The 27,192-nt window shown below is 35.9% G+C and overlaps 1 protein-coding gene across 1 annotated transcript in view; it reads right to left on the bottom strand.

Moving 5' to 3' along the window:
* Positions 1–27,192, bottom strand: part of LRRC32 (leucine rich repeat containing 32) — a 96,336-nt gene that overhangs the window by 46,915 nt on the left and 22,229 nt on the right. The window contains exon 2 of the mRNA XM_053708697.1: positions 1,329–1,419. Coding sequence (XP_053564672.1) covers positions 1,329–1,415 — 87 coding nt within the window. The 5' untranslated portion in view covers positions 1,416–1,419. The remainder of the gene's footprint in view (positions 1–1,328; positions 1,420–27,192) is intronic.

The following is a 27,192-nucleotide window of genomic DNA, read 5'->3' as shown; positions in this document are numbered from 1 at the left end:
CCTATAGCAAACAATAGCTGTCTATAGAGGTGCATTTAACAATGAATTCTTATTTTTTAACCCTATAAAACCATTACCGTCACACAGCTTAAAGGGACATGAAACCCAATATTTTCTTTCATGATTCAGATAGAGAATGCAATTTTTAATAACTTTTTTACAATTTATTTCTATTGTTCAATTTGTTTTGTTCTCTTTTTGTCCTTTGTGTAAAAGCATACCTATGTAGGCTCAGAAGCTGCTGATTGGTGGCTGCTCATAAATGTCCCATTGGCTTTAAGCTAACTCCCAGTAGTGCATTACTGCTCCTTCAAAAAAGAATACTAAAAGAATGAAGAAAATTAGATGATAGATATCAATTGAAAAAAATTGTATTCTCTATGAATCATAAAAGAAAAATGTTGGGTTTTGTGTCCCTTTAAAGTAAGTTTTAGTGAAGTTTTATATGTCAAAGTCAAAGAATAGTTCAATAGATTAGCGGGACATGAAACCCAAAAATGTTATTTCATGATTCAGATAGATAATACAATTTTAAATAACTTTCTAATTTACTTCTATTATCTAATTTGTTTCATTCTCCTGTTATCATTTGTTGAAGGAGCAGCAATGCACTACTGGTTTCTAACTGAACAGTTGAGTGCGCCAATGACAATCAGTATATGGGGCCTATTTATCAAATGTCTGTCCGACATGATCCGATCAGCGGATCATGTCCGACAGACATCGGTGAATGCGGACAGCAATACGCTCTCCGCATTCAGCATTGCACCAGCAGTTCTTGTGAACTGCTGGTGAAACACCGCCCCCTGCAGATTCACGGCCAATCAGCCGCTAGCAGGGGGTGTGAATCAACCCGATTGTAATGGATCGGGTTGATTTCTGGCGATCGCTGTCCGCCTCCTCAGAGCAGGCGGACAGGTTATACCTTGTGTTTCTGGTGAGCCTTAAGGATCGCCAGAAACACGGGGCTCCAAGTTCCATATAGAGCTTGATAAATAGGCCCCCATATATGCAGCTACCAATCAGCAGATAGAACCTAGGTTCTTTGCTACTCCTGAGCTTACCTAGATAAGCAAAGGATAACAAGAGAAGGAAGCAAATTAAATAATAGTAGTAAATTGGAAAGTTTTTGGGTTTCATGTCCTTTTAATTTACCAGATTGATTAAATAAATTAAACAAACATCAGCAACCTCAAACCTATTTTCAGCCACAAAACCTTAGTTACTAGGATTGTTTTAACTAATAGATTAACTGGAATACTAAAGCTTTCAGTGCCAAGATACGAATATAGCAACATAAAAATAATAGCAATAATAGAAGGAAATACCATTAAACACGGAGATTCTTCCAAGGGTCGATGGGAGGAGGTTCCTTCATTCACCACTGCCAGGAACAGTATGAGGTATAGGCGCATGGCTCTGGGTGAGAAAAATATAAAGATATAATGACATTATATAATACAATACACTGAGCTATAGCGCAGTAATAGAAATAGCCAAACCAAGCATCATTTTATTGCACTATTGTGTCATATAACTGTTTTTAAAGGGACAGTCTACTATAGAATGTTTATTGTTTAAAAAAATAGATAATCCCTTTTATTGCCCATTCCCCAGTTTTGCATAACCAACACAGTTATATTAATATACATTTTACCTCTGTGATTACCTTGTATCTAAGCCTCTGCAGACTGCCCCCTTATCTCAGTTCTTTTGACATACCTGCATTTTAGCCAGTCATAAGTAACTCCACGGGCTTGAGCACGCTATCTTTATGGCACACATTAACTAACGCCATCTATCTGGGAAAAACTGTCAAATGCATTCAGATAAGAGGCGGCCTTCAAGTGCTTAGGAATTAGCATATGAACCTACCTAGATTCAGCTATCAACAAAGAATACCAAGAGAACAAAGTAGATTTTATGATAAAAATATATAGGAAAGTTGTTTAAAACTGCATGTTCTATATGAATCATGAAGGTTTAATTTTGAATAGACTGTCCTTTTAACCCCTTGAAATGGATTAAACACATAGCTAAAGTTGGTTTTAGAGCTGCTATGCACCACTGGAAGCTTGCTTCAAACATCCTTGTATCTAAGCCTCTGCAGACTGCCCCGTTATTTCGTCTCTTTTCACAGACTTGCATCTTAGCCAATCAGTGCTGATTTAAAAATAACTCCACAGGAGTGAGCCCAATGTTTTCTATATGGCACACATGAACAAGTGCTGTCTAGCTGTAAAATAATATCAAAATGCACTAAGATAAGAAGCGGCCTTCAAGGGCTTAGAAATTAGCATATGACTTTAACATAAATGATAATAATAATACAGGTAAAAATCCCCAAATCCGGACTTTCATGAATATATATATTTTTAAATTACTAAACATTTGCATTTCCCCCCATCAGTAAGACACAATCTTCTCTGCACAATGCAAATGCTTGTCTGTAGGTATTTAAACAACTGTTACCTTTCTGATTACAGTACTGTACTATCTTTCTGATGGCACTGTGTATACAAAGGTATTAAACATGATATAAAACTACCTTTAGCTTGAAGTATGACATATATTATGACATATAAATATTGCCTAAATGCCATAAGATGTTGTCATTTACACTTAGTCCTATTTTACAGATGCAAATATACAAATATTCTAAAATCCAAACTAATCCAAGATCCAAACTTTTTCCTGTCCCAAGAAGTTTGGTTAAAGGGTTTTGTACCTGTAATAATAATAATAATAATAATAATAATAATAATAATAATCATATAGATGTCCAGTAACTCTGAATTGTAATGACATTTTAGTTTAAATTTTATTTAAAAAGTCAAAATAAATAAAGCAAATTTATTCTGTAGCTTTCTATATAGTGACAAAAATCAATGGTTGTTTTATCCTAATTCTATGTAGATGGCTAAACAATGTGTACATGCACTATTAGCAGAGTGACTTAAAGGGACAGTATACTCAAAAATGTTCTCCCCTTTAATTTTTTCCCAATGATCCGCTTTACCTGCTGGAGTGTATTAAATTATTTACAATATTTTCTTTACCCTTATATTGGCATTTGACATAGTTGATTTAGCCTGTGGCACCCCCACCTTTTCCAAAAGCTTCTGGCCTTAGGCCCAAGTTATAGATAAGCTTTGTAAACACAGCCAACAGAAGAAATTACACTCCCAGTGGGGTAATGAAGAGATATGTAATACAATTTTAATTTTCCATTGTTCTCTCCAAGTATTGGTCTTTGGTTTATGGACAGATATAAGATAAAGAAGCCTGTATATGTACACAATGTGATAAAGTAATGAGATCTGATTATACCTACAAGCTCAGCCCATTTTATTAGGTTGTGGCTTCAAAACACAAAACTAGCTAATTCCTATACACAAATAAGCCTTAAAAAAGCAAATCTCATACATTTTATACTCTGCATCTGGTAAAAAAAAGTAATGGGAAACATAATAAGGTAAAAACTATTTTATAGTATACTGTCCATAGCAAAGTCAGAATTAAACTTGCAAGAATCAGATAGTGCATGCAATTTTAAGACACTGTTAAAGAGACACTGAACCCCAATTGTTTCTTTCATGATTCAAATAGAGCATGCAATTTTAAGCAACTTTCTAATTTACTTCTATTATCATTTTTTCTACGTTCTCTTGCTATCTTTATTTGAAAAAGAAGACATCTAAGCTTTTTTTTTTTTGGTTCAGTGCTCTGGACAGCACTTGTTTTATTGCTGGGTGAACTTATCCACCAATCAGCAAGGACATTCCAGGTTGTTCACCAAAAATGGGCCGGCATCTAAACTTACATTCTTGTATTTCAAATAAAGATACCAAGAGAATGAATACAATTTGATAATAGGAGTAAATTAGAAAGTTGCTTAAAATGTCATGCTCTATCTGAATCACAAATTAAATAATTTGAGTTGTGTCCCTTTAAATCACTTTAATTTTCAAATGTACTTTGTTCTTTTGGTATCGATTGTTGAAAATGAATATGCACATATCCTACACTACTATGAGCTAGCTGGTGATTGTTGCCTGCATACATTTGTCTCATGTGATTGGCTAACTAGATGTGTTCAGCTAACTGCCAGTAGTGCAATGCTGTTCCTTCAGCAAAGGATAACAAGAGAATGAAGCATATTTGATAATAACAATACATTTGAAAGTTGTTTTTAATTGCATGTTCTACCTGAATCATTTTTTTTGGCGTTTCCTGTCCTTTTAAGTATATTTTTTATTGTTATTTGGAAAGGGAAATTTCTGTATATTGTAATGTTAAATATTGAATTGTGTAATTTTAATACCAAATAGCGATTTTTGATATTTTGGCATTAAATGAGGATTTTTATTTTTTTAAACACTAGCTGAAACATTCTTGATCTTAGCATAATTGTAAATAAGGTAAGAATAACTATGGGAATTAAATGACAAACGGTTTGTTGAACCACTGTTTAAATTCTCATTAAAATGCACAAAAATTGAAAAATTCATAGCTTTAAGTTTAGAAAATATCAATGTCTTTTTCCCTGTGTGCTTTGTTGATGACATGTCCATTGCATCAGATATGACCTCATAGATGTTATTATTAAATAATATGACATCATCAGTGAATTTACTGATGAGACCACTTGTGTAGAAGCGCCAACTTATAAACATTAACTAACAAACATTAGTTAAGCATTTGTACTGAAATATTTATTCTACAAGTACATCACTGCATAAATGATCATTTGTGCTACTGAATATAGATAATATTGTCAAAGATTTGCAAAATTTCCAGATAAAGACACACATACATTTCTGCAGCACACATACGTATAAACACACACACATGCAAGTACACATATACGCACACACATGCATGTATGCAGCACATATGCGTATTGTACACACACATGTATGCAGTAGACATGTGCGATTTGGTTCGGCCCGAATCGAAATTCGGACGAATTTGTTCAAATTCAGCATTCGGATCGATTCGAATTTCCGAGTTGCGGTAGTTCCGAATCTACCAAATAAATACGAATCGATTCGAATTTATTCGGTAGTATACTAGTGTAATACACAGCACATCCCACTTTACAGTGACCGAATTTCCGAAAATCCGAATCAATTCGAATCAAACCGAACCGAAACGAATGCGAACCGAATTTTTTCGAATCCGAAAGAATCCGAATGAATCCGAAACAAATTAATTCGATTTCTTCCGAATTCGAATCGATCCGAACCGAAATTTGAATCGGTCCGAATCGATCCGAACCGAACCGAATTTTTCGCGGCTGCACATGTCTAGTATGCAGCACACATACGTATAAACAAACACACACATGCAAGTACACATACACACACACATGTATGCAAGCACAGACACACTCACACACGTGCACATGAATGCAGCACATATATATACATGTACTCACACATATGAAAACACACAAGCATACACATGCATGCATGCTGCACACATATGTACATATGCTGAGATGCATGGAAATGTACACAAGGAAACACAGTTTTTAATTCTTTTATATTTTATATACATTTGTTAAATAAAACGTTTAGGGTTTGATTACAAGCGATATCTGCGCTCCAGAGTAATGTGCTGGTATTACATGTTGAGCGCAAGGCGAACTCGAATTAGCGTTCGTATTGCTAGGAAGCATTGCTCATATTATCACATAAATATATATGTGCATAAGCATATACATATATATTTACTACGAAGACATAGTTCCTATAGACCGCAATGTAAAGGCACTTTTTAGTGACGTTTTTTCCTAACACCCCACTCCCGCCACATGTAACCCTATATAAGTGCTTTTTTGTAGTTATTTTATAAAAAAAAATAAAGATGCTACTATCATTATTTTTTTAATAAAATATATTACACTTAATTTTGGGAGCATTTGGGGTACATTTGTAAAATTAAACAGAGAAAACATTTTTGTTTTTATGTACTGAAAATTTTAAAGTCATTTTCATTCTAATAAACCATTTTTCTCATGTTTCTGTATTGATGAAGAACCCAAATTTAGATTTTATTTCCTGTCTCTGCTTACAATCAAGCCTGAATCAGGTTGCTTTTTCTCCCACAGGAAATAGTTGCACATAGTCCGGCCTCACTATTGTTTCATCTTCCACTATAGTCTATTCCGAAAGTTTTCCTACTTTCTCCGAAAGTAATTTTCCTTTATTCTCTTATAGTCAACAATAGCTGGCTGACTTAAGGGAGGAGTTAATGCATTCTGCGTTATGGGTCTCAGTGTTCCTTGCCAGGGTTTGGGCATCCCTAGGTTTTCTTAAAGAAACCTAACATGGGGGACACACACAGTCAGTCCTAATATTGTCACAGTCAAACGTTCTCTGCTTATATTTATTTGTGAGAAAAGGTGCCAGACCGTGCCAATGTCATGTGACATTCCAAGCTAGTGCCATGTGCTGTTTTAGATGTGCACTGTGCAGCACTGGATGCTAAGCCTTAACTAGGCATCCAGTCAATCCCACTGCATCAGAAAAGGTCCTGCTGGGGTCACCACTGTTACCAGGTAACTGCTCTGGTGGTGGGGATTGTTTCTGGGTAGGGCTGACTATAGGCGCATGCAGTCGAAAGCTGGAGTGTCAGGCACGTGAGGATTTGAGTATCTGTGCAGCTGCACACACTGCTCTCTTCAGTCTTGAGGCTGTGTGACTCGTCTGTATCCATGCAGCCTTGGGCAGACAACATGCAGTCTGCTGGTCCCCTTATCCCTGCTCTTTCTGCTGTGGCTCTAAGGTCAACTAACTGAAGTTTGTTAGGAAAACAGTGCTTTGTAGAAAGGTGTCAGTGGGAAGAATAAGTGAGTGTACACATGCCCCTCCCCCATGCAGCATTGTCTAGTGCAGGATGAGAGGGAACTTGTTCCTAGCAAAGTAGTGACATGTGCTGCTGTGGCTGATGTATAGTGTCATGCTGATACTTCACACATTAAGGTAAGGTTTATTTTTATAGTTTTTATTTCTCTCTGTTTCAGATTTTACAGCTTCCCATAGTAGTTCTACTGTTCCAGTCAGTAAACTTATATCTGTCTGCACCTCTATGCTTCCGCCTCAGTCTTTACCTTGCTTTGCTCCTGTTGGCTGCTCTAAATCTCTTTAACCAGCTAACCTCACACCAGAATCACATTCAAAAGCATATTAAATTAATCCAAAGTGGAGGAATTTATATATTTATTTACTTATTAGTACTGCTTAGGTCCAGTTTCACATATTGCAAATTTTTTTTAATGATTAGCCCAGCAGTGGATGATCCACTGCTGGGCTAATAATTTAAAAAAATAAATAAAAATAAATTGATTTAGTTGTTTTTTGGGATGTTGGGGTGGAGAGCGAAATTGCATGGGAGGGGGGGGCCCAAGAAAATGTTTGCCCGGGGTCCAGTCAATATTAAAGACGGCCCTGGACTAGATTATGAGTTTTGCGTTATGAGCAAAAAAGCAGCGTTATGGGTTATAACGCTGCTTTTTCACTACCGCTGCTATTACGAGTCTTGTAGGTACAGCTGTCCCGCACACTTTTTTGGCACACATATTTGCGCAAAGTCTTTTTTCAATGGGACTTCCATAGCGCCGATATTACAAGCTTTTTCTGGGAGGCCAAAAAGTGAGTGGCACAGCCTATCCTGCAAGATTCGCAACGCATTCTAAAGTCAGTAGTTATGAGTTTTACGCTACCAAGCTGTAACATAAAACTTATAACTAAAGTGCTAAAAAGTACACTAACACCCATAAACTACCTATTAACCCCTAAACCGAGGCCCTCCTGCATCGCAAACACTAAAATAAATAATTAACCCCTATCTGCTGCTCCCGACATCGCCGCCACAATAAAAAACATATTAAACCCTAAACCGCTGCACTCCAGCATCACAAACACTACTTAAATATTATTTACCCCTAATCTGCCGCCCCTAACATCGCTGCCACCTACCTACATTTATTAACCCCTAATCTGCCGTCCCCAACGTCGCGCCCACTATACTAAATTTATTAACCCCTAAACCTAAGTCTAACCCTAACACCCCCTAACTTAAATATAATTAAAATAAATCTAAATAAAAATTCCTATCATTACCTAAATTATTCCTATTTAAAACTAAATACTTACCTATAAAATAAACCCTAAGCTAGCTACAATATAACTAATAGTTACATTGTATCTATCTTAGGGTTTATTTTTATTTTACAGGCAAGTTTGTATTTATTTTAACTAGGTAGAATAGTTACTAAATAGTTATTAACTATTTACTAAGTACCTAGTTAAAATAAATACAAAATGTACCTGTAAAATAAAACCTAACCTGTCTTACACTAACACCTAACCTTACACTACAATTAAATAAATTAAATAAATTAAATACAATTATCTAAATTACAAAAAAAAAAAATACTAAATTACACAAAATAAAAAACAAATGATCAGATATTTAAACTAATTACACCTAATCTAATAGCCCTATGAAAATAAAAAAAGCCCCCCAAAATAAAAAAAACCCTAGCCTAAACTAAACTGCCAATAGCCCTTAAAAGGACCTTTTGTGGGGCATTGCCCCAAAGAAATCAGCTCTTTTACCTGTAAAAAAAATAAATACAAACCACCCCCAAAAGTAAAACCCACCACCCACACAACCAAACCCCCCAAATAAAATCCTATTGGCATTTAGCTCTTTAGCTCTAACCCTAATCTAACCTGTAATACCATCGCTGTAGGTAAGTGAGCGGTGCAATAACTGCACCCCTCATAACGCAAAACTCGTAATCTAGCCGTATGTTAAAGGAAGATTATAATATAAAACTTTCTCCACCTGAAAGTGTTCCCAGTGGTCGATTTTACCTGCTGGTGTGTATTTAATGGTTAATGGGGGGTATGAAGGAGAGAGAGATATTTTGCATGTGAAATAGCTGGCTGGCTTAATCCCCCAGCCATAATTGGCATTTTAATACCTAAAATAGATAATATTAGCAGGCCTGCTTCATTGCAGGCTCAGCCCATTGTTATGGACATGTCTGGTAGAACAATAGGTGATGGTTTTAATGAGCAAAACCAGCTATTTCAAATATAAAAATGAGTATGAAGCAACAATTCCCCATACATTTAATACTCAGTAGCAAGTCATTTGGAACACATTAGGGGGGGGGGGAATTATAGCACAGTGTCCCTTTAAGGCAGCAAAACAAATAGTATTGTATATTTATACTGCACAGGAGCCACAAAATGAGTACAAACAGATACATTTTTCCCTACTAGGGATGTCAGGAATGACCCAGTTGTACAGAATAGGTGTGAGCTCAGCTCATTGATTTTTTTTCACTTGCAAGGTTGGAAAATAAATATTGGAAAATAAAATAAAACATACAGTATATATCCAGTTACAAAAGCAATCATTTAGAAATCTTTATGATATTGTTTATTGTTACCCATGTGCCACAGACCTCCCAGAAGAAACAGGAATGAACCAACTGCTCAGATAAGGAGCAAAGTCTTCCCAAATTTCAGATGCGTGGATGAGTTACATGGATGTGTATCATGTGTGTTGCAGATGGACAGAGGTAGAAGAGTAATTGGGTATCACAAACAAATTCTGGACTACAACATTATGTAACAATTGTTGTGCATAAGTTAGGTGCCAGATAAACAGTGTTGCAGGTTTCATTGTGGTCCTAAGCTTTGTGTTTGATGAAACTTGGGGAGAAGAGTCTCCTTCCTACCCAGCAATTGAATTTATATAATACAGTATAATTAATGGTGTATTTTTTTTACTGACCTCAGTACCACATCCCCAACAAATGTATATATATTAACATAATATATTTCCACATAACCAGAGGCCAGGTCACACGGAGGGGTCATGAATTCCCACTAAAAAAAACAGGGATCATTGTGCTTTGTAATAACATTATTCTAGGTTTCAGAGGGAATCACACCATAAAACTAGCCCTTATAACTTGCTGCCCCCAAATATTGCTGCCCTAGGCACAGAACTATCTGCTCTAGGCAAAAGCTGCACCATGGGCTTATTTCAATCATTGTAGTATTCTTTTCATAGTTACACTGGTAAGATTGGCTGCTTACAGATCCTGAGCCATTTAAAGGGATTAAATGCACAGTTAAAGTCAAAGCCAGAGCAGCAGTGCATTACTGGGAGCTCGCTAAAAACATCTGGTGGGCCATTGACAAGACAAATGTGTGTAGCCACCAGCTAGCTCCCAGTAGCCTACCAAGAGGCCAAATAAAATTTGAAAATAGAAGTAACTTTAAAACTGTCTTAAAATGACATCTGAATCATGCACATTTTATTTTTACTTTCCTACTATTTTCAAACTTGTTGGACCCCAAACTTTTACCCTGGGCATGTACCTCATTTGCATCGGTAAAAACCTGGGTATATTACAATCTTTTTAATAAGCTTTCTGCACAGGGAACATTGGTAAGAAAAGCTGTCAACAGATTCTGAGCCATTTGAGTAGAGCTTTCTAATGACATTAACTCTTAAAGGACCACCTAATGCGGTAGAATAAAGACAACAATTTAACACCTACTCTGAATTTCAAATAAGCAGTAGATTTTTTTCTGGCAAATTCATTTTTTCTCCCATTTTCCGGCCCCCTGTATCATGTGACAGACATCAGCCAATCACAGACTAGTATACGCATACCCTGTGAGCTTGTGCACATGCTCAGTAGGTGCTCATTATCCTGAAAGTGTGAATATAAAAAGACTGTGCAAAATGTAATAATAGAAGTAAATTAGAAAGTTTCTTAAAACTACACTCACTTTCTGAATCATAAAAGTTTATGTTGACTTGAGTGTCCCTTTAACACCCCTACTATATATAATACGTTTTATAGAATTTGTCATACAACATTCTAAAAACATTTTTTTAATCACGTCCCTTTTTTTATATTTATAATTTTTATTGAGGACAAAAAATATACATTATACGATGGATGAGATATACAATACAAATCTTCAAATGTACATATCATACTAGATCAAATGTGTTAACAATAGGTTATAGTCCTCTTTTTCTTTTCCCCTTTTAACATAGTAGGTCACTCTTGGACCAAGTAGTGTTTTCTTATCACGTCCCCTTTTTATCATTAGTAGAACTATAAATCTTAACTTTCCGCATGGCTAAAAATCTCCTGCAAGCCTAGTTCACATTTAAAGAAATCCCATTTTAAATCTTTCAGCCATGTTGGCAAAGCAAATATGATTATCTGAATGATGATTGTTGATTATTGTTTTTTTTAGTATACTGTATATTGACACAAAATGATAATAAAATGAAACTTGCATGATTCATATAGAGAATGTAATTTTAAGACACTTTTAAATTCACTTCTATATTCAAATGTGCTTCGTTCTCTTGGAATCCCTTGTTGAAAAATAATACGCACATATCCTACACTAGTGGGAGCTAGCTGCTGATTGATGCCTGCACATATTTGTCTCTTGTGATTGGCTAACTAGATGTGTTCAGCTAGCTGCCAGTAGTGCAATGTCTTCCCTTCAACAAAGGATAACAAGAGAATGGAGCCAATTTTAAAATAGAAGTAAATTGGAAAGTTGTTTAAAATTGTATGAACTATCCAAATCATGAAAGAAAATGTTGTGGTTTCTTGTCCCTTTATTTAAAGGGACACTGAAGCCAATTTTTTTTTCTTTTGTGATTCAGAGAGAGCATGCAATTTTAAGCAACTTTCTAATTTACTCCTGTTATCAAATTTTCTTCATTCTCTTGGTATCTTTATTTGAAATGCAAGAATGTAAGTTTAGATGCCGGCCCATTTTGAACAACCTGGGTTGTCCTTTCTGATTGGTGGATAAATTCATCCACCAATAAAAAAAAGTGCTGTCCAGGGTACTGAACCAAACAAATAGCTTAGATGCCTTCTTTTTCAAATAAAGATAGTAAGAGAACGAAGAAAAATTGGTAATAGGAGTAAATTAGAAAGTTGCTTAAAATTGCCTACTCTATCTGAATCACGAAATAAAAAAATTGGGTTCAGTGTCCCTTTAAGCTTCATACAAGGCAGTAACAACTTGCAAGCTTACTCAATAGTTATCAGCAACAATGTATAAATGTTAATGATGTTCTGCTTTCCCATTGGCTTTTTATTTTTTTATTTCATAGCCCCATACAATTTTAAATCTGCTTTTTAGTACCTCCTGCAGAAAATGCTTTCCCAGGCAGCAGTTTGTTTATGGGGAATTCACACCACTAAAGGGAAAGAGGACAACGTCTTCCTTTAAGATTACAACAAAAGAAATGGTTCATGTTTTCTTAGCCCATGAGCATTTCCTGTTTTTTTTATTTGCCTCTGGTTCCATAAAAAGTAAACACCTACTTGAAAAGAGATGTCTCTGGCTTTTGTAAATTAACTTAAAAAGGTTATGGGGATGACCTGCAGTGCCACACATAATTACCTATTGTAAACTGTTGCTTAAAGGGATAGCAAGCACATTTCTTTGCAGCCTTCCAATAGATTGACATATCAACAGAGACCCAACACAGATTAACATATTGTTTGCTGCAAATTGTTTTTCAATGATCAAACTTCATTCAGCACTTAAAGGGAGCGCAAAGTCAACACAGTAGATTTGCATAATCAACAAATGCAAGATAACAAGACAATGCAATAGCACTTAGTCTGAACTTCAAATGAGTAGTAGATTATTTTCTGACAATTTTAAAAGTCATGTCTTTTTCCACTCCCCCTGTACCATGTGACAGCAATCAGCCAATCACAAATGCATACACGTACCATGTGACAGCCATCAGCCATTCACAAACGCATACACACTTAATCTTGCACATGCTCAGTAGGAGCTGGTGACTCAAAAAGTGTAAATATAAAAAGACTGTGCACATTTAGTTAATGGAAGTAAATTGGAAAGTTGTTTAAAATGACATGCTCTATCTGAATCATGACAGTTTCAATTTGATTGAGTGTCCCTTTAAACTTTAATGGATTCGATAGAGTACACATTTTTAAACAACTTTCCATTTTACTTCAATGATCAATTTTGATTAGTTCTCTTGCTATCCTTTGTTAAAAAATAATCCTAGGTGACTTTAGGAGCGTGCATGTATCTTTAGCCATCTGGCAACAGTGTTTGCGACCTTGTTTATAGCGATGTTATACATAGTTACTATCACTGCTACTATAGACTGCCATAGACACGTGCACGCGCCTAAGCTCCTATCACCCTACCTAGGTTAACTCTAAACAAAAAGATATCATGAGAACAAAACAAACTGCATGCTCTATATGAATCACTAGTTTAATTTTGACCTTACTGTCCCTTTAACTTATTTGGAGGAGATAACTGGGGTTGTCTCTGTCATAACAAAATCTTCATTGTTTGGCATCAGCAGAAAGGATAAGCTAACAAATTGTCCGTTAAGGAGATATATGTAGCAGGATTAGGTTTGTGAAGTCTGCCAAGAGCTCTTTCAATTTTCACAATTAAATTACAGGAAAAGGGGGAAAAACTTTAAAGTACATTATATTGTAAAGTTGTTTTACCATGCATAAGAAAGTATTGTATATTTTATATCACCTCATAGTGTTTACTGTCCCATTTAAAGGGCTATTGAACCAAATTATCATTTGAAGAAAAAGTTCAAATGTTTTTAAAACTGGGTACAAATTGTGGTGCAGATTACAGGTGGAGCATTATTTAACGTTCCTGCTCGAGCACTAACTCTGCGAGAAGCAAGCTTTTTTACACGCGTTGGGAAGCGCTCATGTTATAAGTTGATAACAAACAGTTCTTGCATGATGCTCGCAAAAAGCTGAAGTTAGAATATCACAAGCGCTCACGTATTCCCCCATAGAGGTCAATGGAGCAAACAAGTGGGAAAAAAACACCCTGCTTGTGCGCAAACTCGATCGCATATTCACAAGTGCACAAACCCAACATGAAAATATGAGTATTTACCATTCCAATGTTCTTCACATAGAAGAATATGTTCTATTTATCCATACATATTTCTACATATATATGATGTTTTTTGGTACAATATATATATCTATACCTATATATACACGATTATATATAGGTATTGATATACACAGATGTATATAGGAATATATATCTATCAATACATAGAACATATTCTGCTATGTGCAGAACATTGGATTGTGAAATATTTACAGTAAATACACATTATAATACTTTATTAAAAATGAATATTACATAAATATGATTTTACATGTTTTCATCTCCTTGACTGCAAAGGGCTAAAACAAATAGGTGCCAGCACTCATAGATTATTGATTGTGCTCAGTAACTCTGAGAAAAACATAGGGACAAAGTGATTTACAATGCACTTTATAAAATAATTTTTATTAGATGATGTTATTATGAGTGTAACTGTATTGTGTAATGCATTTTTTATGTGTTTTGTGACACTTTTTTGTTTCGTAAAACAGTTAACCAGAGCTCTGTGGACGCGGTAATAATTCTAGCGTAAATCGTGAATGCGCTCAAGCAATCGTGCTTAATTTCAACTTGTAATACAAGCGGTTTTAAATAACTTTTCAGCTTGTGTTATTAATTTTGCTTAGTACTCTTAGTATCCTTTGTTTAAGAGTAATCCAAGGTGAGCTCAGGACCGTGCACGTGTCTTTAGTCATCTGGCAGCAGTGTTTGCAACATTATTTATAGCAATGTTATACATAGTTACAAACATTGCTGCCATAGACTGCTAAAGAAATGTGCTCGCTCCTTAGCTCCTATCAGCCCATTTAGGTTTGTTCTTCAACAAAGAATACCAAAAGAACAAAGCAAATTAAATAATAGAAATAAATTGGAAAATTGCATGCTTTACTGTCGCTTTAATCTACCACTACAGAGGATGTTATGGTAAGTGGGAAATTCAGATTAGGGCATATTTAGTGCTCAGTTCTCTGAAGCTTTCCTCTCTTGCTAGAATTTAAAAACATTTTCTAGCTAGTTGGTCATTCAAATGAACCAGTCAAAACACATTTTACATGTGCCTCTTACTAAGGGGCATGATATTTAATATGACTTTAAAAAATAAATGTCACACAGGGGGATTTTGTATTTCTAGATGTCTTTGTTGTTAGATACCACTGTTCCCTGTTATCTTTGTTAGTATCCTAATAATGATGTCATTTTATGTCAAGTTTCAGTTTCACTGCATTTTTTCCTGGTATATGCAAGCAGGTGCTTTCCAAGACAAACACCTGAGCAGGGTGATGTAAACTAAACAGCCTGTGCTATTGTTAATTACCATAATGCTAGTAACCTTTCAGTAAGTGTAGAAGTGAGGTACATGCATGAAATTCCAAACTGCAAACTGATACCAGTGCTTGTGGGAAAGCACCCTTTAGTTCCTGCATTATTGTTATTGTTATCAGTTATTTGTGCCAAAAGATTAGTAGTACAAGCCATGCTAAAAGGAATACTATCAATTATAGAAGAGATGGGCTGCATCAGCAAATCATAAAGGTGTTACCGTGCCTACATTTGTAAGGAAATCATGTTTTTTGTGTCCTTTATTGTACAATAAGACACCAAGGTAAAAAAGGGGTATCTCATTTTTGCTTTATAAAAAAATCAAAATTAAACTTTCTCGATTCAGATAGAGCATGCAATTTTAACTTTACTTTTATCATCAAATTTGCTTTGTTCTCTTGGTATTTTTTTTTTTAAAGCTATAAGCCCTTAAAGGCCGTCTCTTATCTCAGCACATTTTACATTGCTTCACAGTTTTTCACAGCTAGACAGAGCTATTTCTGTGTGCAATATAGATAATGTTGTGCTCACTCAAGTGGAGTTATGCAGGAGTCAGCACTGATTGGCTAAAATGCAAGGTTGTAAATAGCACTGAGATAAGGGGCAGTCTGCAGAGGCTTAGATACAAGGTACTCACAGAGATAAAAAGTGAATTAATATAACAGTGTTGGTTATGCAAAACTAGAGGATGGGTAACAAAGGGATTATCTTTTTTATTTTTTTAATTAAAGTAAACTGTCCCTTTAAATGCCCCTATTTATCTCTCTTACTGTACAACACTGACCCCATTTTAAGGTATCTTATTCTGAACTAGATTACAAGATTACAAATATTAGCAATACTGTGCATTAAAGACACAACATTTTTATTTTATGTAGAACATTTTTCTTTTAGGTAGAACATACAATTTTAAACAACTTTCCAATTTACTTCTATTATTAAATTTGCTTCATTCTCTTGGTATCATTTGTTAAAGGAGCAGCAATGCACTACTGGTTTCTAACTGAACACATGGGTGAGCCAATGACAATCAGTATATAGATGCAGCCACCAATCAGCAGCTAGAACCTAGGTTCTTTGCTACTCCTGAGCTTAGCTAGCTAAACCTTTCAGCAAAGGATAACAAGAGAATGAAGCAAATTAAATAATAGTAGTAAATTGGAAAGTTGTTTAAAATTATATGCTCTGTCTAAAGCATGAATGTATAATTATCACTTTACCGTCCCTTTACCACCGATCAAGCGCAATCAATAGCACTTCTATTTTTCTGCTCATATTACAAATTTAAAATTAGTTTTTATAGAGCAATGGCTGAAGGTGCACACATATCTGTATGTCAGATAGCGCTATACCCTTCACATAACAGACTACTATGCGCATGTGCAGTAAAGTGATATCCGATATCGCTCATGTGCTAAGTGCTAGCTGCTGATTGGTGGCTGCACGTGTCTCTTGTCATTGGCTTGCCAATGTGTTTAGCTAGCTCCCAGTAGTGCAATGCTGCTCCTTCAATTAAGGATACCAAGAGAATGAAACAATTTAGATAATAGAAACAAATTTGAATGTTGTTTAAAATGTTACTCTCTATCTGAATCATGAAAAGAATAGGTTTAATGTCCTTTCTATACTTACAGATCTACATTAATTCTGTATATATAACCTGAATAGTTTTTGGAATCTAGATTTTGTTTATGGTTCTGTAACAATACTATAACATCTTTTGATTGTAATATGACAGAACCACATTACATGTTAGATATTGCGATTTGCGGATGTGAACTTTTTGCAGAGTTTAGAGCATGGTCATGCAGTATAAGATTTGCTCAATCTGATTTTTAATTTTACATTGTGAGGTAACTGATCCATAGTTTGATCTGGAGAACAGGCTTGAAATATAGTGTCACACTGTCTCTGTGTGAATGCCATAAATACAGGTCACATCACAAGACATTCCTAGCTGCACTTGGGGCATGCTGAGGAGTCAGACACTTGAGCATGTGACTTACAATGTCCAATAGCTAGAGGGCTGTGTGCATTGACACTATTGTATTGATGTCAACTTTGAACACAGCACAATTTCAATCACAAGACAACCACCTGAACACAGCATGGTAATAAAGTAGTGTGCAGGAAGTGAGGCTCCTGAAGGTAGGACTGGAGGTATTTAAAGGGACAGTAAACCTCTTTTTAATTACAAGACATTTCTGTTGTGGTGCTATAGATTAAAGGGTTCTTTTCAGTGCAAGTTTTTTCTAATCTTTTTTTTTGCTATAGAATAACACATCAGCCAAGTCTTATTTATTTTTTTTAAACAAATTAACATCAGTTTTACTGCAATTATCTTTCAATGTCCATACTCCACCTACAATTTGCTTTATTTAGAGGAGCCAATCTGGGCTTTAGTCTACAGACAACACGGCTGTTTTGCAGTTGTTATAAAACCAATTAGGGACAGCTATGTTATAGAGTTGCTCAATTTTCAGCACTAAATTACACGCAAAGGCAACAAAATACATAATGAAAATATATTGCAACATTATGCATAACAAAACATTTTATATAAAAATCACACAATATTACCATTGCTATTTTTTATTTCCTTAAGAACTGTCTTCTACTTGTGATAAGAAAAGTGCCATCTGCATTTCTTGTTTAGGCCTTGTGTTATTTATGACGTATGATAATTAGGACCATGTTACTGTTATTACCTAACTTGAATACCCCTAGCTTGTTTGATCAAGTTTGCTTGTTAGATCGTTGCAGCATGTGTGTAGTTCTGTAAGTGTGTTAGTTCATAAGTGTAGTGAGTTATAACAATAAGTAAGACAAAGGAGGGGACAACTTATAAACAGCTACTTTCTAAATTCTAATCTCCCTAAATATCCCTGGGACAGTCAAGTCCAAAAAAAACATTTCATGATTTAGATAGGGCATGTATTTTTAAATAACTTTCCAATTTACTTTTATCACCAATTTTGCTTTGTTCTCTTGGTATTTTAGTTGAAAACTAAACCTAGGGAATGTGAGGTGATCTTCCTGTTGGGGGCGGAGCTACCAGGTGCTGCAGGTGCTACAGGTGCTGCAGGTGAACTGGAACTTCGCACGACTCCCGGGTGTGAGCAATTTTCATCTCCCCACTACGCAGTGCTCCTTGGCTAGCTGAGAGAGTCGACTGGGCTGGAGCAAGTGACTATCAGAGTCTGCGAGCTGGAAGATCCCAAGACACCACTGCTTAGTGGTTCAAGCAACTCCACCGGTGCCTTTCTCTCTGGACTATCAGACCCCGCTACAGTTAATCGGAACAGGGCTCCGAGGTGAGGAGACGAGGAGGGGTCCTCCACAGCCGGTTTCGGCAAACGCTGTCACCGGACTTTACTTACACTACCCGGAAAGGTGACGGGCTGATATCGCGGCTCCCTGGTGGAGGCATCATTCCTCCCCCCAAACAGTGGGGAAGTTTGCCGGTGTTATCCCTGCTAAGATTTCGACATCAGAGAGATCCTTACCCTGACCTGGTTCGGGGCATAAGATACAAGCTTTACAGCCGTTGACCTAAGCTTTGCTATGTGGGATAGCTATCCGCGGTGAAGTAACCAAGAGAGGCGCTCTCCCTGTGCCTGCCAAACACGGCAGGCGCGGTATACGGATTGTGTATACATAACTGACCAGAAGGGGGACGGGTAAGTCCCGCGGCTCCCAGTGGCTGGTGCACTAAAAACCTGAGCCAAATTACACGAAGGACGTTTGGCGCTGCTTCCACAAAGACCACAGGACCTGAGTAAAATACAGGTTACTCTGCGTTGGAATTTAAGGTACAAGCCCTGTAAAATCTATGAGCTGAAGCGGGTAAGACGCTACAGGTATATGCATAGGGTGTCTTACGTCCAAAGCACTTCATACTACAGACTGTGGGATTTTGGGGAATAAAAGAGCCCCCCTACACGGATGCCTAACATCAAGTGTAGATATCTAATCCCCATATACCGCTAAAAACAAAATGAAAATGGTATATTGGGATATTGACTTACAATAACTTTAACCAGGGGAACTGTTTTGTGGTGTCTTTTTCCTTGTCTACATAACCAGCAACTGAAACACTCTTATATCAGGAAGAGACACCCTGCTCCCCCACCCCCCCCCCGCTATATATATTTACCTAAATCTGGGACTTTACGATACGTGTATGTAATATGTACTTAATGCTTAAGATTGCATAAGAGCTTATTCTTTTTTTTTTCCTTTTTTAAGGGGAAAAGAAGGAAAAGAAAAAAAGGGAAAGGGGGAAAAGCCTTAAAAACCCTTAGAGTAATAAATGGCATTGCTCTTTCCTTAGAAATACTGATAATATTGTATTATCCTTAGCATTTATTGTACACCATCGAATAAGCATTTATTGATATTGGACCTGTCTACCTGCGTATTTTCAAACTAGTACATGGCCCTATTTTCTGTTTAATAGCACGAATTTCACATTTTTCGCTTTTTTTTTTTTTCCTATTCACTTGTAGTATACTAATTATAGTAACTCATATATTTGCTAAATGTATGTTTCTAGCAAATTTTCCTAGAAACATAACTAACTTAATGTTACCTTAGACTAGGTAACTGTTTGTCACGACACAATTCACTAAAGATATACCAATGACACGTTTTGGAGTAATATAGTTGTAAAATAAGTTAAATCACACTTATAATTGCACATTATCACGTTTGGTTTTTTTTTTTTTTTCTTTTTTTTTAAGGGCTGTGTCCATGGAGAGATTTATCTCCCAGGGAAAAGGTAGTTCTCCAATCATGCCCCCCAAACTCAGGGGAGATAGAAAAGGCAACAAACAAATAGAGGGATGTGCAGATACTTCCCAAGATAAAGCTGGTCTTAATATATCTAATTGCGACATGATGGAATTAGTTTCAGAAATATCTAAAATGGTCACTCCTCAATTTGATTCACTTAAACAAGAAATTAAACAAGAAATCAATGGGTTAACAAATGAGGTGAGACAATTTTCCACACGATTAGATGAAGCCGAAGTTAGAATGTCAGAACTAGAGGACAGGTTTAACTTACAAGATCCTATTGTAACATCCCATGTAAAATTATTATCTATATTACAAGCAAGAGTAGAGGACTTAGAGGACCGATCTAGACGCAATAACCTGAGGGTTATTGGCCTCCCTGAAATACCTGAATACCAGGATTTAATGCAATTCGCTTCCTCTAGTCTCCCCCAACTACTGAACATCCAACAATTGCCCCAACCAGTGCATATTGAAAGGGTTCATAGAGTAGGCCCAATCCGTCCTAATTCTGATGGCAAGAGCAAGCCCAGACCCATTATTATTAAGTTTCTAAATTTCCAAGATAAAACACTATATCTTAGGCACTATAAGAAACTTAATCCGTTTCTAATCAACCAGCATAAAATCATGTTGTTTTCAGACTTTTCAAATGAACCATTAGTAAAAAGGAGAGAGATGTCACCTTTTTTTCTCAAACTTATGAACGCTAATTTTGATATAAGGCTAATATATCCAGCCAAGCTTATTGTTTTAAGGGAGGGGAAGACTACAACTTTGAACAGTGTAGCGGAAGCTGATACGTTTTGCAGATCATTTGGTTTAGTATAGGTTTAATCTAAGCTGTACTTCAAAGGAGTCAAGACACTGAGATGGAGTTTAAAAATGTATTGTTTTGTTTTTATACGTTTTATTTGTTATATGGTTTTTTTTTGTTTTTTTCTCTCTCACAATATTCCCCATTTTGTAGCCCTTTTTTAATTTAATGGGAACCGAACCACTCAAATTCCTTTCTTGGAATGTGGGGGGGGGTATAACCTCCCCGATTAAAAGGAAAATGATCATTAAACATCTTGGGCGATATAAGCCCGATATTATATTGATCCAAGAAACCCATTTAAAAGATCTGGAAACACCTAAACTTAAAATGAAATGGGTTGGGGAGGTTATTGCTGCCCCCTATGATGGTAGGAAGAGAGGGGTTGCGATCCTTCTTAATAAGAATCTAAACTATAAGATAGAAGCTTGTGAAATAGATCCGGAAGGCCGGTATCTGGTTCTTGAGATAACCATCAACAAAATAATGTTCGTCTTGTGTAATATATATGGTCCGAATAATTTGGATTTTAATTTTTGGAATGGTCTGTCAGTACAATTGTCAAAATATGCCGGCCAAAATTTAATAATTGCAGGTGACATGAATATAATATCTATGCCTAATCTTGATAGGTTAAGTCCCAAGATAGCTTCTAGAAGAGATAGGAAGCAACGTATATTGCAGAAATTCTGTTTTGAATTAGGGCTTCAGGACATATGGCGTGTGCATAATCCGGATACTAGAGCATACACGTGTGTTTCAAAAGGACATCAAACACTCTCTAGATTGGATATGTTCTTAGTATCAGAAGTGCTTAGTGGAATGAACATGACACCAGACATTAAAGAAATTGCAATCTCAGATCATGCCGTTATCTCCCTAGAATTTAATACTAGAGACCTCCAAACACGTAACTTTAACACGTTTTTTTTCCCTAAGTACTTAATAAACAATGTTAAATTTCAGAACTGGCTTAAGAATAATTGGGGGGAATTCTATAAATTGAATTTATCATACCTGGGAAAAATTGAAATATTTTGGGAATCGGCCAAAGCTGTGTTACGGGGGGATATTAAAGCATATCTCTGTTTGCTTAAAAAAAAAACACGATATAAAGAAACCCAACTATCTAATAATGTTAAAAATACTTATAATGCTTATGTAGCCAGTCAAACACAAGTATTATGGCAGAAATATACTGATGCCAAATCAGCTCGAGATGTTTTTTTACAACAAAAAACAACACAAGAGGATATTAAACAGAGGGTACTTTGTGGAGGTCATACAGGCAGATCTGCAAAATATCTAGCAAAGATTACTAAGATTACAAATAAGCATACCATTACTGCGATAAAAGATGGCACAGATAGATTTACAAATAATATAGATATTGAGAAGACTTTTTTTAAGTTTTTTCAAGATTTATATAAAGCAGATAAGTTAACACCAGACAAGAGAGAATTATTTTGGGATCAAATTACACTACCTAAATTTTCACCTGCCATTATACAACAATTAAACTCTCCTATATCTTTAGAAGAGGTTGTAGATGGAATTCAGTCGGCTAAACTGAATAAGGCTCCAGGACCCGATTCTCTTCCTGCGGAGTTTTATAGAATCCTGCAAGACCAGATTGCCCCTACAATACATAAATTATTTAATTTTTATTATTCTTCTGATACTAAATGCTCATCTTATTTCACAGCTTCTAACATCTCATTAATTCTCAAGAAAAATAAAGATCCTGAACTGCCGGGTTCATATAGGCCAATTTCTCTCCTAAACTGCGATTACAAACTCTTAACTGCTATTCTAGCTAATAGACTTAAACCGCATCTTAATCAAATAATTCATGAAAACCAAACGGGATTTATGACTGGTAGAAATCCAGTTAAAAATATACATAAGTTGATGTTAACATTAGATTTCTTTTGGAATAAGTTCAAACACCTTAAAAAAAAAATGTACAACAGACCTAGCCATATTAACATTAGATGCGGAGAAAGCATTTGATTACATCAGTTGGGAACATCTTTTTTTTACTTTGGAGCAATTTGGTTTTGCAGGTCAGTTTGTTGATTGTATCAGATCGATATATAGTAAACCAGTATCTTCAATCATTGTCAACGGTTCATTAACTGAGCGTTTCAGCCTACAGAGAGGAACTAGACAAGGCTGCCCAATCTCTCCGCTTCTTTTTAATCTTGCGATAGAACCCCTTGCGATTCTTTTACGTCAGAACTTAAGTGGTATAATGGTAGGTCGGGAGAAGTTTGTGTTGTCACTTTATGCGGATGACTTACTTCTGTATCTTAGTAATCTCAGTGTGAGTCTCCCAAAATTATTATTAGATATTAAATTGTTCGGTACAATCTCAGGATATAGGATTAATCTCTCTAAGTCGGAACTTTTATGGATTAATAAACTACCTGGGAATAAGATTAGTCATCCGTTTAGAGAGACAGCACAAATTACATATTTAGGGATAACTCTAGGTAAGAACCCTCAAGACTGGTATAACTTAAATTTTCCGGAAGTATTCAAGTTTTGTAAAAAAAACCTTGAAGACTGGGCACATTTACCTATCTCTCTAACAGCTAGGGCAATGTTAATTAAAACTATTTTATTCCCTAAAATTTTGTATCTACTCCAAAATATCCCAGTATTTCTATATCAATCCGATATTCGATTATTTAATGGTTTATGTTCACGGTTCATCTGGAAAGGTACTAAACCACGCATTGCATTAAAACGACTAATGAATCCTAGATTAGCGGCAGGTCTAGCATTTCCTAATCTTAAGCACTATAACGTAGTAACATTAATAAAAATAGCGTTAGACTGGATCACGGAAAAAGAATATATTTCTCTTTTGCAATGTGAATCTAACTTAATAGCTCCCTTTAGTCTTAAAGCAATTTTACACTGTCCATTAACTCAATTACCATCTATGGTGTGCAATTTAATAACTTTTAAAATATAATTAGGGCTTGGCAAGAGTATAGTTTAGAATGTCATATACTCCCTTATGTCTCTGAGTTTCTGCCAATCAGGGGTAATCCCAAGTTTATTCCTGGCTATTCTAACATTATTTTTTTAGAATGGGAAAATAAAGGCTTAAAATGGATCAGCCAATTTATTAGATCAGATTCTTATGTGGAATCCTTTACTGATATTTGTAGTAAGTTTGGTCTTACAAAGAGAGATTTCTACGCATATTTACAGATACGCCATTACATTGATGAACTGAAACAAACATATAGCTTAAATTGGTCCCTAGGGGATCTTACCCCTAGAATTAAATTATATCAAAATGGCATATATTCCATCTCCCCATTGTATACTATGCTGAACGCCCTTTCTACAAATGCACAATTAGAATTTCTTCAAATTAAATGGCAATTGTACTTTCCAAATATTACAATCCATGATATATCTGACAGTTTTAAAATTACCGAAAACTCAACGGTTATGACATCTTGGCGGGAGACGCATTTAAAATTATTATTCAACGTCTATATTACCTGTGTACAAGGTGCAGTAACAGTAATGCTAATATCTTTCATTGTTTCTGGTCTTGTCCGAAAATCGCCCAGTTCTGGGCTAAAATTGATTATTGGATAAATATGGTACTCCATTTAAATTTTAAGATAACCTCAATAAATGTGTTTTTTTTGCTTAAATACTCGGAGTACCATTTAAATCATAATTTAATCAATACTATGGTTTTTATTGCTCGCAATCTTATCTTAAGATCATGGAAGTCCCATAAAACCCCCAGTTTTGCACAATTTAAAAAAATAATAATAGCCCAATGTACAATAGAACAGATGCAGATTCTTAATGTAAAGAACGATCAATTAGAAAATTATTTTAAAAAATGGTTAGTGGTTATTAAAACTATGCCAATTCAAGCCCAAAGACAATTAGTTAAGCCTCTAATAAATTCAGAGTTTGTTCAAATGAATATATATGCTGGATATTTTCCCAGTAACTGGCTTGATTAAAACTAATATAAAATAATATGACCCTAGGTAATAGCATTACTTCCTTAGGCTAGGATATACCCCTGAGTTAGATAGAAGATTTAGGATTCTCCTTTTCTCCCCCTCCCCCTTTTTTTTTTTTTTTTTTTTTCTCTTTATTGTTTTATTAATTATTCCTTATATTGTTTTGCTTGGTCTTGCTTTGTATTGTTTTTTTCTTTTCTTTTTTTTTTATGATTACATACAAAATACCAGCATTGAGCACATATTATATTGAAGCTTTACAAAACTGTTTATTAGCTGTTTAAAATATGGATAATTTTTCTTCTTGTTTTTGTATTTGGATAATAGGCCCTGTGAGGCATATTTTATTATCCTATTATGTTTTTGTTGTTCTATATCCAATGTTGGTTTACAATAAAAGTAAAAAAAAAAAAAAAAGAAAACTAAACCTAGGAGTTACATATGCTAATTTATTAGACCTTGAAGGCCGCCTCTAATCTAAATACCTTTTGACAGTTTTTCACCACTAGAGGGCATTAGTTCATGTGTTTCATATAGATAACATTGAGCTCACGGACATGAATTTACAGAGAAGTGAGCACTGATTGGCTAAAATGCAAGTCTGTCAAAAGAACTGAAATAAGGGGGCAGTCTGCAGAGGCTTAGATACAAGGTTATCACAGAGGTAAAACGTGTATTATTATAACTGTGTTGGTTATGCAAAACTGGGGACTTAAAGGGATTATCTATCTTTTTAAACAACAATTATTCTGGTGTTGACTGTCCCTTTAAACATACAATACTTTCTCCTGTCTGGCTTTATCTTCTCCTCCATTCTCCTTAAAGTCACAGCTCTACTTTTCACAAACAGCGCCCAGACTAATCATATTTCTCCTTCTCCTCTACCTTTCCCCCCTCTACAACACAGATGTACTCTATTCCTATCTCACATCACTCAGACAACCATGCTCCACTGATGTTAAGCTTAGACACTCACATAAGACACACTCATCTTTTTTCTCTTACCATCTTTCTTCTCCTTGCAGCTGGGGATGTCTCACGTAACCCAGGTCCACCCTCTGCCTCCCTCTGCTCACTACCCTGAATGATACCTCCAAAACCTTATTAACTGTGTTAATACCCCACAATTTTCTTCTGCCCTTTGGAATGCATGCTGTATGCAATAAGCTCACATCTATTTATGACCTATTCATTTCACAATCATTTAACCTATAAGCCCTCACAAAATGTGGCTCTCCTCTTCTAACACAACTGCTTTAACCTCTCTGTCCTATGGTGACCTGCACTTTAGTCACACTCCCAGACCAGGAGACAGATAAATAGGGGAAGTAGGCATTCTTCTGTCTCCATACTTTACTTCCCACTGCATTCCTTCACCCCCTCTCTTTATTTCTATTTTTTTTTTTTAAATTTACTCTATCTGCATTTTCTCCCCTGTAGCTCTCCTTGTTGCTGTTATCTATCGGTCCCAGGCCCAGCATCACAATTTCTAAACCACTTTAAATCTTGACTCACCCACATCCTTTCTGGTAATGTCCCTTCTCTCATCTTACAATCTAACTTGCCTGCTGCTTTTAAACTTCTATCTCTTACTACCTATTTTGGCCTCTCCAATGGACAACATCTTCAACCCACTGTGAAGGCAACTCCGTCTTTACTAATCTTTGTGCCTTTTCCAACTTTTCTAACTTCCCCTTTCCTCTCTCTGACCACTATCTACTAACTTTCTCTACTACGCAACTGAATTCTTTATGCACCAACATTTCATCCCTCTCTTGCCCAGACCTTGTGGCCTTACAGTATAATTCAGCACTAAAATCAACACTTGACAAAGCTGCACCCTCCACTGTTTACTATGCATTATGCACTCAAAGACAACTGTGGCACACCAAACAGACCCAATATTTTCAGTGATGTTCACAGACTCCTGACCGGCAAGTGGAGGAAATTACACACCCGTGCTGATTTCCTGCATTATAAATGCAACCTTAAGTCATGCAACTCTGCCCTCAGCCTGGCCAAGCAAGTCTTTTTCTCCTCCCTAGTGATAACTCCTGCATCCAACCCCAGAAGGCTGTTTTCAACCTTTAACACTCTTCTATGTCTGCCTGCACCTCTGCCAACTACCAAACTCACAGCTCAGATTATTGCTGATCACTTCAAAAATAAAATCGACACAATAAGAAAAGACACCTAGCCCTCACCCCCTCAAACCCAGCCCTCCTACCCACCCCTTCTATTA

The sequence above is a fragment of the Bombina bombina genome, chromosome 3 (genome assembly GCF_027579735.1).
Source record: "Bombina bombina isolate aBomBom1 chromosome 3, aBomBom1.pri, whole genome shotgun sequence".
Classification (NCBI taxonomy): Eukaryota; Metazoa; Chordata; class Amphibia; order Anura; family Bombinatoridae; genus Bombina; species Bombina bombina.
This window is presented reverse-complemented; position numbering and strand designations above follow the sequence as displayed.